The 12,104-nt window shown below is 39.8% G+C and overlaps 3 protein-coding genes across 7 annotated transcripts in view; 1 reads left to right on the forward strand and 2 right to left on the reverse strand.

The window, feature by feature from the left end:
- The window catches only part of gtf2h3 (general transcription factor IIH, polypeptide 3), a 161,960-nt gene that overhangs the window by 70,198 nt on the left and 79,658 nt on the right, over positions 1-12,104 (reverse strand). The window lies entirely within an intron of this gene.
- Positions 776-8,337, forward strand: rsrc2 (arginine/serine-rich coiled-coil 2). 3 transcript variants are annotated; one of them, XM_072664945.1, is made up of 10 exons: positions 776-896; positions 2,310-2,452; positions 3,488-3,528; positions 4,490-4,668; positions 5,162-5,308; positions 5,673-5,789; positions 6,161-6,246; positions 6,500-6,762; positions 6,989-7,078; positions 7,179-8,337. In XM_072664945.1, exons 2-10 carry the CDS (start codon positions 2,371-2,373, stop codon positions 7,365-7,367), a joined length of 1,194 nt encoding a protein of 397 aa, XP_072521046.1. In that variant the 5' UTR covers positions 776-896; positions 2,310-2,370; the 3' UTR covers positions 7,368-8,337. The 3 variants fall into 3 exon arrangements, with proteins under 3 accessions (XP_072521046.1, XP_072521047.1, XP_072521048.1); XM_072664946.1 differs by having other exon boundaries at positions 2,351-2,452; XM_072664947.1 differs by lacking the exons at positions 776-896; positions 2,310-2,452 and adding an exon at positions 3,861-3,939 and having other exon boundaries at positions 2,462-3,528.
- LOC140542105 (uncharacterized) lies at positions 7,473-12,050 on the reverse strand. 3 transcript variants are annotated; one of them, XM_072664948.1, is made up of 5 exons: positions 10,996-12,050; positions 10,318-10,486; positions 10,081-10,210; positions 9,528-9,661; positions 7,473-9,323 (listed from the first exon to the last, which is right to left on the reverse strand). In XM_072664948.1, the coding sequence occupies exons 2-5, from the start codon at positions 10,438-10,440 to the stop codon at positions 8,547-8,549; spliced, it is 1,164 nt and encodes a 387-aa protein (XP_072521049.1). In that variant the 5' UTR covers positions 10,441-10,486; positions 10,996-12,050; the 3' UTR covers positions 7,473-8,546. The 3 variants fall into 3 exon arrangements, with proteins under 3 accessions (XP_072521049.1, XP_072521051.1, XP_072521050.1); XM_072664950.1 differs by having other exon boundaries at positions 10,318-11,180; positions 11,369-12,049; XM_072664949.1 differs by having other exon boundaries at positions 10,318-11,180; positions 11,347-12,049.

Raw genomic sequence — 12,104 nt, forward strand, 5'->3', positions numbered from 1 at the left:
GGCACACTTTTGTCATGGCCTACAATGAAAACCCCATGTTGAAATGGGTATTTTAACTTTATATTTTGAAACAGATGTTAAAGATTAAATTCCAGGCATTGTGCACTAGGTAAGTTTAACATATTTGTAAAAGTAATAATAAAAAAAGCAGAAACTTGAACACAATTGGGTTTTTTTAACAGGACAATGACCCCAAACACACAGCAAAGTTGTGGAATTGATAAAGCATGCTAATTTTTGGAAAGCCCCAAAGTCCTGCCTTCAGCCATGTCAAAAATATGTGGACTGTGCTTCAAAGCCTGGATCGTACCAGGAAACCAACCAATCTAACCGAACTTTACCAATTCTGTGAAGAAGAGTGCTCAAATATCCAACAGCAATTCTACTAGAACCGCCTGGTCAAGTGCAACTTGTTAAGATACATTTAACCATAATAATGTTTTTAAAGTTTAGTGTTCTGTATGTATATTTTGACATTTTGACATGTCCTTTTTCCATCTGTTGGTAAAAGACCATTTCAAGGAACCCTCTGAAACCAAATATTGCAATATTGGCATTCTTGTCCATGAAAAGATATTTATAGATATATAAGATCTATGACTGTTTCTAAGCTTCTCTGCTGGGGAGTGTGAACTTCGTTGCTTAAGCGCTTCTTCATTTGTGTTATATTCATTTTATTTCTGAATTTGTTTGAATTTTAGATATAAAATATAATAATAACTGTAGAGGTGAAGGCAGCAAAGGAAGAGCAACAAGAGAAGACATCCGGGTTACTGCGTATTGTGTTAGCTAGCAGCTAGCCGGCCATCGCTGGGACATCGTCGAAGTCCAGCTATTAGGGCATGAAAAACTCGATGAAATAAGTACACTTGAGGGCTTTCAAGCTTGGCACGGTGGTAAGTACATGTGTGACGTTATCTGCCTGCAGTATTTGGGGACTGAGCTCGTCTATACGCTGTAAAACGATACGAAATTATCAACGGAGGCGAGCTGGAATGTCTGGCTACCTGAAGAGAGTGGCGCTAGGAGGCCTTGATAGCTTGCTAGCTAGCTATAGCTAACTGGTTACTAGTAAACAGAGTCGGCGAGCTGGTTGATTACTCAGTGGGAATCATTAGTGTAGATTTGTGTTGATGACCACAGTGCCTGATCTTCTTTGTGCCATTTTGAAAAATCGGTTAAAAAAAATCTTATTCTTATTCTTATAGTCTACGCCAATCATCCTGCAACAAAGCCATCTAACGTTAGCTAGCTACCTAGCTAGTTAGCAGCGAGCTAATGTGATGTAGAAGCCAAACATGAAACTACACAAACACAGAGTACGCAAAGAAATAGATGAGGAGGGTACGAACCCGATTTAATCATATTAAAACTGTTTGCGATTAATAATGGAGAAGATTGGCTAGTTCACATTTGTACGTGCTAGTAATAGAAAATAACGAAGAGGCCGTATCTAGATTACACCATAGTATTATACAGCTAGTGCTGCCTACACGCATATATCAACGAAAATGGCACAAAAATAAACGGACTTAAATGTCACACTTGTCCTTATATCCATTCAGTGATCTATTACACGCACTTTTAAGCGATAGACCTTGTCTACAACACCTACTGGTGAAAACATTGCAGTTCAAATGGGGCTGGGTTAGAAATCACGTACTACTGTAAAGTCCGTAGCTACTATACTAATCAGTGTACCGCTGCTGGTAGTGTACTATATTTGACATGCTACCGTATTAAATATAAGTTCACAACTGTCATCAATAATCAGATGTCCCCGAATCACCTTTATTAGCTGGATCGAGTATGTTAGATTAGGGTTGGAGCTATATTTAGACTGTTCTATATTTAGACTGTCGTTTACTGTAGTTTATGTCCCCAGGGACGCTCCTAATGTGATGATAAGACACAGGTTGGAGTTATAGTTGGTGAAGAATGGTGACCATGTCCAATTAAATGAGCAAAACCACAATTTACCAAATATAAAATGTTTGCAGGTTTATGTTAATACTAGAGATTTGTTTGTTTACTTAAGTTCTCATGAATATCTGAAGTCACTTAATGCTGAATTTAGTGGATGCATTGCTAAGAATGAGACTAAGAAGGCAGCGATGGTGTAGCTCTAAATGCTCGAACTGATTTTGCAAGATAACCACTTTTGGCACATTGTCCACTGAAGGAAAAAATACCTTGTTTAGAAGATGATGGTGATGAGTCCCCATCAGCATCCAAATTGGTGTTTACTCATTTGCACATATTTATGGTAACCAAGTATATCAGTGCCACTCTTCTCTTTTCCTAATTAGGCAAATGACGACAAGTTACTGTGTATAACCTCTGTCTTCAGTTTGGACCCACACATACAACATGGAAACTTCAAAGTCCCCAAGGAGCTCAAAACATCATTCAAGGTCCAGATCGCGTTCAAGGGACCGGAAACGCAAGTCAGGTAAATGTTTACTTGTCACATTTTTGCTTAGTTGTTGCCACTGAAGACCAGGAAAGTATTACTACTAAAATTGTTAGGTTTTTTGTTTGTCATTTAACTTTACAAATGTGTGGTAGATATTTATATGCATATATGTAAAGAGAGGAGAAAAGTCAACCAAGAATATATCCCTGTGGGACACTGTGTAAAATGTAATTTTGGGAGGAATTCGCTAAGATCACTAAGTTCTTTTTTTTTTTTTTTAGTTTTTTTTTTTTTTTTTTTTAGTTTTTTTTTATTTATTATTATTTGTTTGTTTTTTCAATTAGTGTTTAATGTATAGTAGACATTACATGGCTTCCAAAATCTCAGAATCATTTCACTGCTGACATGTTGGCTGTAGAGTTTATTCTACAAAGCCAAAGCTGAGACTCGCACAGTACTCAGGTTTTGTGTTTATACTTAAAATAAATAAATAAATAAAATAGAATGGGATATATTTGCAATAGTGAAAGTCTTTCCATAGCCCTGTAGCCTCCTCTGTTTCCTGGATCCATAGAGAATGCAAGTGGCCATTGAAGCACAATGGAGAAAGCTGCCCTGAACATTGAATGAGATATTTCAAACCGGGTCTGTAGCAGTGGTGAGCAGTAGTCTTTGTCAGCATTCATGCATCTTTGCCTCAGTAACCCCTACACTGTGCTTGTTATTTTTTTGGCTGCAGCCGCCAAGATGGGAGGTGTCATCACGAATCCCAAAAATTCACTGGGGATAGCCTGGTGCCCCTGTTCACCAACAATGCAACGTTTCTATCTGCCAGTCTTTTTTTTGCATTGGTTATTAAACAGTAGACTCTGTTTTAGTCTGTCAGCTTGCAAGATTTTCTTTTCTCTTTTTCTTTTTTTATTATGTTTGTTTGTATATAGCTGTTCACACTGATAACATGGCTAGACATTAGTGCCTCAGATAATTATTTATTTAGAGTTATAGGGAGACCATAGGGGAAAGTGAGCTGTTCCAGCCATACATTTTTGTTGTTTTGTTGCTTAATATCAGGTGACAAGAAGCACAGACGATCCCGGAGCAGAAGCAAAGAGGTAACTAAATTAAAGTCCATTTCACTCACGTAGACATAAGATATTGTGGTCACTTCATTTAACATAATTGATCAGCTGGCATTTCTAGTTTTAGCCCTGGGTAAGTATGAAGCTGTACAGCAGATGGTGAAATGCCAGCTTGACAGTTTGGTCATTAGTTATGATTTCAGTAGATTTTGAGGGTGTAATTTTTTTGGTTCTCATTCTCACATGTCAGATGTGTGTGAAAATTAGAGAGCACTAAAGTATCTTACAGATTGTGTGGGATATTTTTTTGGTAAAAGCCTGTATTTAGATCACATGATAACATCTCTATAATAAATTACACTCAGCGTGCTAATGCACGAAGAGACACTCTGAACAGAAGACGCTGCTGACAGATAGCAAAATTATATGCCTACAACTGGACAGGTAACTATCAGCCATTCAATTTCACACTTGCCTAAAATTCTTGTTTGTCTAGCAACTTGAATCATTGTCCTACATTCAAGTCCCAGCAGGAGTTGCAGTAATATAGAATAAGATTTACATTTTTTGACCGACCTTTGCCCTTCTACTTAAATGCATGCACAGTGTAGATCTCAGAAATCACTGCAGCAAGTACAATTCAGAGACTAGCTTAAACATGTGCAACAGATTTAAATAAAGTATCTTTACAAATGGTCAAGTTTGTTTTATAAAATGCATGTGTGCATTAAATAGAAAACAAATGGTGAGCAAAGTTTAAAGGGTCCTTCATAAATCACTCCACAAATCCTATTTCAGGGTTGGTCAAGAACCTTTTCACCTTTTTTTGTTCTATTTACTACGTGGCCAGAGAGCTGAATGTGGATGGTTTGTGAAGGTTGTGAGGTTGGGTGAGTTTGAGTGAGAGTGTGAGTGTGGTTTTGTTCTGAAACCAACATACTAACTCTCTTTGTCACACTATTTTCCTGAAAGAGACCACTTCTTCTTAAAACAGGCACGGCGAAGGGACTCGGAGAAGGCGCAGAAATCCCAGAGCCGATCGGAGGAGGTGCTGCAGAATTCTGACAAGGACCGCGAGAGACTTTCTGAAGACAGCTCTGAGGACAGACACCGCAGAAAGGACCGGAAATCCTCCAAAGGAAGAAGTCAGTCCAGATCGCGCTCAAGAGAAAGGTAAGATGCCGTAGAAATATCGGATATTTGCATTGGAAGAACCCTTACACAGTACATCGAAGTACATGGGTGTTTTTTTCGTTTCTTACCGTTAAAAGCCCCTGTTTTCTCAATGTAGCTGCGAGCTAAATGCTAAATGGTACATAGCCATTCTGCTGCTAAATGCCACGGGGGGAGGACTGGAGCTAGCGTCTGAGGTTTGTTAACAGTACAGATATCAGAACAGTTAAAAAACTACAAATCAAACACAATTCAAAGTAAAAATCTAAAAACAACACAACTTGCCAGTCTCAAGGCTGTGTGCATTGCCATAGTAACATGAAAAAAATAACATTCACCAGTGATTAAGGACTGTCAGTCACGCCGGTCTATTAGAATATTAGGACCATGCCCAAATTGTGAGGTCTGCTGGTGCTCCTTAACCATCCAAACCATTTCAAGTTTGATGACAAAACTAGCAAAAGTGCATACCGTCGTTTTCGTATGCTTACAGGCGACATCGCAGTCGAAGCCGGGACAAAAAAAGATCTCGCAGTCGTGAAAGGAGATCGAAGAGTCGTGAAAAGAAGAGACGGGCTAGATCGCGATCCACCTCAAAAACCAAACACAGACAGCGCAGTAGGAGCCGGAGCAAGAGCAGGTAACCTGTTTTATGTTTAGATCTATTGTATGAATAAAACAAATGATTGACTTTTGAGACTTTTGTTGTGATGTCTACAACTTAAAGTTAAATTAGTTAGCCAGCTATAACAGCATTCATACGTTTCTAATACATTTAGGAATAACATTTGTAATTTAATCTGACAAACATTTGTGTTTCACTTCGTAAATAGTTTCCTGTTTATTCCAAATGATCAAATGGGTTACTGTGTTTTTTGTAATCAGCAATTCTGACATTTACAGTGTGCTTTCTTTAGAAGGAAGCAGGGCATTGATTTATGAAATTCTCATCAGTACATTTTTATGTGTAAATGATTGCTGGAATTGGATATTTGTTGGATCAGGGAAAGAAAGAAGAGAGTTGAAAAACCAAGGAGGAAAAGTCGCAGTCGGTCTGCCAGTCCTGTGGCTTTCAGAGGCAGAAATACAGCCATGGATGCACAAGAGGCTTTGGCTAGGAGGTAGAGTGTTACTTTCCTTAAAAAAAAAAAATCTTGTTTTAGAATAGTGGTTGTCGAATCAGTCCTCAGGGCCCACTAGGCTGTCCTTCTGTGTTAGGATTTAGGATTGAGCACAAACATAGACCATTTTGGTGGGCTCTGGGAACTACATTGAGAACCATTGTGTTAGAAGATTTTTATGCATATACTATGGTAAATTGAGATGTATATAACTAAACATGACATACTATTTACCCAACTATGTGGCAACTGTGTTTGTTTCCCAAATTCAAACAGTTAAAAAATAAGTATAAATACATTAGACCTGTAAACGAACCCTATGCCAAAAGTCGGAATGCACTTTGTCATTTTGTGCTCTGTCACGCTCCTAGGTTGGAGAGAGCTAAAAAACTTCAAGAACAAAAAGAGAAGGAGATGTTGGAGAAGCAACACAATCAACAACAGGAGGTAGCAGCAGGTAAGAAGAAACTTACTTTTGGTACATGTGACGGGTCAAGTCTAAGGTTGGCGACTATTTAAGGTCAAAATACTTTTACATATCAAAATATACCTCTACACGTTTATTAAGGACAGCATCCTGCTGTGTTATGTAAAATTACATTTGCATTTGGGACTATGAGACTATATCTGTATGTCCAAGTCAACACTCTGCAGTATTTATACCTACTAATTAAATCTGTCCCCCGCCCCCCTCTCCCCTTCTCTCTCAGTTGCAGCAACTCCATTGTTGAGTGACAATGTCGCAGCTACTGCAGCCAGCCCTGTGCTGAATGTGGCAGCACTGTTGGCTTCAGGCACACAGGTCACGCCACAGATCGCTATGGCAGCTCAGATGGCCGCACTACAAGCCAAAACGTTGGCAGAGACAGGCATTGCTGTTCCAAGCTACTATAACCCTTCCGCTGTCAACCCCATGAAATTTGCTGAGCAGGAGAAGAAGAGGAAGTTGTTGTGGCAAGGAAAGAAGGAAGGGGTTAGTAGAATTCTGTAGAAGTACTTTATTACTATAGGGATATATTTAACCCCTTGACCTGCTGGTCACTAGAAATAACATAATTGGCATGCAGCAAAACTTATGCAGTGGTGTCTTTGGGTCCAGTAATTAGTAATATTGACGTACTGTGGTTTTGGTTGTAAGTGCCATGTATAGAAATGTGTTGTGGTTTTTATTTATTTATTTATTAATTTATTTATCGAAGGACAAGTCCCAGACAGCTGAACTCTGGGAGAAGCTAAACTTTGGCAACAAGGACCAAAATGTGAAGTTCCGCAAACTAATGGGCATTAAAGTAAGTGTTTAAATCTTTCATCATACTTCATGTAACTGATTAAAAAAAAATACAATATTACAATATGAATGTGTGTAAAGTTGCTGCATCTTCCCCACAGCCTGATGAAGAAGGTGGCCCTTCCGCTGTGCTCAATGATGATGGCCTGAAGACGCTGCAGAAACAGGAGGAAATGTTTCGTAACTTGGACGTCCAGTACGAGATGGCCCGCTCACAGACACACACGCAGAGGGGAATGGGGCTTGGCTTCTCGTCATCTTTTTCTTCACGAGGAATGGATGCCGTTTGAACAGGAACCACTACTCCTCCTACTTCCATCAATGTTCCAGGAGTTCAGCTGATTTTTTTTTTAACGTGTGTTTGTATAGAAAGTCGACACTTTAGATCGCATGGATGTTGGTCAGAGCTGTAATTTATTCACCAGTTTTGTCTTGGAAGAATTCATATGTAAATACAGTCAAGTGATTCCGACGTATGTCTTTGTTAGGCTTGTGCGGCACATCTCTCTGGAAAATTATGCAAAGGTGCAATATTGGTATTGCAAAGCTTTAAGAGGGATTCAGACAGGTTAGTGGTATTGGAACATCCTTTTCATTTTGTTACGTTAACTCAGTTTTGTGTGGATAGGACATGAATGTTGTTTAGGATCTTGCTATGAGTGATACTTGACCGAAACCTTTGCATTATCAAAACACTGACATAGTACCACAACAGGTGTGCCAAGCTCTTGTAACTGCTTATTACAGCCTCATTAAAATTTGTTAGTCCCAAAGGAAAATGTTGTGCTAATAGTTTACGTTCAGTTGAACTCATAGCAGTTTTAAAAGTATTCTCACAGAATTACTGTTGGTACTCTACTGAAGGACAACATTCAGAAGGATAAATGACTCCTCTAATCATGACAACTGCCATATTTGACATTTTATGCTGTTGATGAAATGGCACGATGTGCAGCCTTGTTGGAAAGGTCCTTTATACCTGAATGTTACCTGAATGGAGGTTCATGCCTCTTATAATGTAAGGGATAAGTCAGCTTTAGTTTCATGAATACTGCCCTTCAGTAAAAGTGTTTACCCAATTATCTCTCAGAAAAGTGAAGTACAAACATTGTGGTAACCTCCATCTGAAAAAGGAATTTAGAAGTAGTTTTGGGAATTAGACTGTACTTCCGTTGTATCCTGGCATCAAAATGTTACGGAATCCACATGGTCAGTAAAGTAAGCCACTGTGTACATTGAATAAATCAAAGAATGTCAAAACTTTCTCTGAATTTTACCTCTTCCAAGCTAGTTGGCTCTGTTCCCAATTCATGTAGAGACATGTCTATCTGAGGTTAATTGACTATCAACTAACCAACTGTTTAGGTCTGCACTTATTCACATGGGGGGCTAAGCTTCCCTTACGTTAGCTACATTAGCAGCAAGCTTAAGAGATCAAACGTACCTCAAATAAACATAACGCCTGCTTTCTATCTGCTTATGAGACTGGAATATAACACATGAGCCACTCCTGTGATGAGGTTATGGTTGGCAAATTCCAGGATAAGCAGTACGATGGGATATTCGCTAAGTCTTTTCCACGTGGCTGCCTCTTCACTAAGGCCCATCCAGTTGATCAGCAGTTTCCGCATAGCCTCAGGAAAGAGTTCAGTGGCAAGTTCCTCTGCAGGGGGCAAGTCTGTAATGTGTTCAATGTGTCTCATCTTGAAGCCTTCCACCTGTTGGCTTATGCTGCCATTGGCTACATGGAACTTCTGACCCACCCAGCCAGCCAGAGCCTGCAGCAGAGGGCTGGAGTAGATGGAGAGCTCTTGAGAATGGTTACCCAGTAAAGCCATCACAGCATCAGTCAGCATTTCCTCATTTTGCTGTCCACCAAGGCAAGATTCTGCATAATCCAGAAGCTTCAGGACAGTTTCCTCTTGGTTCACTTGCATAGCACTCCTGGATTTTGCCAGGATTTTGTCACCTATACTACGGAGTTTATCAGCTAGTAGACTACACGGCCGAGAATCCACTTGTTCTGTCATGAAACAGTAGTCGTGGTCTGCGGAGGAATCATCTGGCTGGGAGGTGACAGAGTCTTCCTCTACCTCCTGAGGTTCTGAATGGGTACTGATTGGTGCTAAGATGTTATCAACACTCTGTATCTCTTCGCTGGTTTTTGGGAGTTGGATTTCCAGTTGGACGCCAAGATTGTAAACCATGTTTAATTGTTCATCGTTAATCCGTGACTTCCAGACATCCTGAAAAGTGGCACATCCAGACAAATAGTTAATTGAGGGGAATTCCACCAATTTGTCATATTTCCTACATGATCTTGATTGTTGTAGAACCCTAAATGGCTAGCACCCAGACTTAACACACAAAGTGTCATTAACATTGAGTACATTCAATGGAAGAGGTCAAGTACAGCCATTAAATGACACAGTAGTAATAGAAAGTTATACCTGAAATGACTCCAAGGTTGAAAGCTGCTCTTGTTTACTGTATAGCTCAAAGGCTACTCGAAAAACTCCATGAATACAGTAGAACCACAAACCGTTACTAGAACATGGAAGACGAATGCCTTGGAACCTGAAGGCTGGAATATTAAAAGGGACAAAATATTATCCATACATATTATTGTATGTTATTATAGCTTATGCAATTGAACATTTGCTCAGAGATCTGTCTTTATCAGGGGTACCCAACCCTGCTCCTGGAGCTGGAGGGTTCACTCGTAACACCTGGCCCTGGTTCTCAGATGCTCCTGAAGGGCTGGATTAGCCTGGGCCTAGTTTCTCAAAAGCATTTTAATGTTGCGATCATCTCTCATAGAGAAGAAAGTATTTCTTGTTTGATTACTTATGAATCGCATGTATGCTAAGATGTGTTGGTAGAAACCTTGCCCAGGTGTGCAAGACTAGGGATGGAGATGCACTTTTCAAGGCAGTAGATCAGCAGTACCAAGGTTGGGTACACTATACGACATCCCTCCTGGTCGAGATGACGTGTAAATACCTGAGGAGAAAACCAGTTTGGTTGCCAGTCCCTTTTTGGCAAATTTTGCATGGTATCTGGGATGGTTCTCAGTACGGACGTCTGTATTAGAAAAGAGATCAGCTCCAAGAAAGAGAGGAATCATCTGCTCCTTTAAAAATGAAGGCATTCAGAGTTAGGGACACCTTCCATTTTTCACTAATTGTAGATTACATACACAACACAGCAATCAGTTGTAAAAAAACAACAAACACTTACCTCATTTTTGCTCTGGTTGGTAACTACGAAGGAATTATTGCCAGCTAGATATAGGAATCGAATCCTTCGTTTTCCACTTTCCCAGTGGGGCAAGTCAATGACTGAGACACTCTCAGCGGTCATAGTTCCTTCACTAGATTCTACACAGCCTCATAGGAAATATGGGGATCTGGAGAAGGTTTTTAATATATTGTTTCTGATTAGATTATACATTTAGGCTGTGTGTCGTGCTCAAGTCAACCGTACAGCAAAATGCATACACAATTCTGAAGAACTGCAGATGATCTGTACATAGGAAAGACATTGGGGTGCTGGGGGCTGCAGCATCCCCAGTTACCTGTTAAAAATAATGATACAATAACAACCAAATTATAGTAAAGTAGTTAAATAAAATTGCACATGGCATATTGTGAACCATGGTTGTGTTGCATTGTCTGTGTCATACTTTTGGATGGTTTGGATGTTGGATATTAGATATTTGGGCAAATCAGTTTATTATAATTTTAGATCGCAGTTTTAAGAATAGGCCATGGGCAGTCAGGCTACCTCTGGCTCATTTACTGTTAATTAATGAGCACGGTCCCTGGTAAATATAAGAAGTGAAATAATTAAACAATTAAAAAGAACAGCTCGTAGGTTGTGCTCTCAAAAAAAGTGCAGTTACATACTGGGCCTGACCTGATCTACGTGCAGTAACAGACCGGACCATCCATCAAAAAAAAAAAAGAAGAGTCTCCAGTTGTGAAGAGCCTCTATTTCCTTGAGGGATGGAAGAGAAGTAGAAGTTGACAGCCCTCCGTTCAGCACCGTTTCTGCTATTTTGTCCACCCGCTCTTTTCTGAAGTCTCAGGTTGTAAACAAACCTGACCACCCAAGATACGTACAAAAGAATATGCGTAACTGGCACACTTTCTTAAATAAAACAGGATAATTAACCCAACCTTTGTGACTTTCAAATCAGCTATAAAGATTATTAAAAATATAAAATATATAGTTAACAAAAAAAAAAACTAAATAAAACAAATTCACCGCAAAACGCAAACACTCGTACTGAGATGTACCGCCTGCTGCTTCGCGCATGCGCCGCTGTTTCTTTTTCGGGGAGCTGTGTTGAATGCTGGGTTCAATAGTGAACAGTGCTGTTATCGCCCCCTGGAGGTGCAACGTTGTGAGGTATACCGGACTTTGTATAACTCTCACTTGTGAACTCTTCCTTGTGACCTACTGTTTTTAGAACAGGAAAACATCTGCATTGTCAAAAGGACCTTTTTTTTGGTACTATAGAGTATGTAAATCTACGTTATGGAGCACATGTGATTTAGGTATGCAATTTACAGAATGCTAGCTAGCTAATGGCTGGTGAATTGCAGCATTAGTTCTATGTCTTCACTACCCCACGCCCTCCCTAAAGCTAGGAAAGAGATATTCCTTACATAAAACAACGTAGCAAAGCACAATCCAAAGCACCGATCTTGATCTGTCTACACTTGATCTTTGGAGAACCCAGGATGGTAACAATTATACACTGCTGCACCTGAAATGACTTCAAGCTGCTCTCGTTTACTGTTTAGCTCAAAGGCTAATACTAAAACTAATAATCATGTGGATTCACTTGCAAGTCCGACAGTGAGGCTATGGGCAGCATAACAATCAGGCAAAATCAAGTCAAGCAAGGAAATACGGTTTCTGTTCCCTACTCCCTCAATAGGGCACTACCTAGGCTGTAAACTAGCCGAATAAGCGCACTGTCCAATAGGGTTCCAGTTAGGCATCTCGTCTAGTGGAGC

Source organism: Salminus brasiliensis, chromosome 20 (genome assembly GCF_030463535.1).
Source record: "Salminus brasiliensis chromosome 20, fSalBra1.hap2, whole genome shotgun sequence".
Classification (NCBI taxonomy): domain Eukaryota; kingdom Metazoa; phylum Chordata; class Actinopteri; order Characiformes; family Bryconidae; genus Salminus; species Salminus brasiliensis.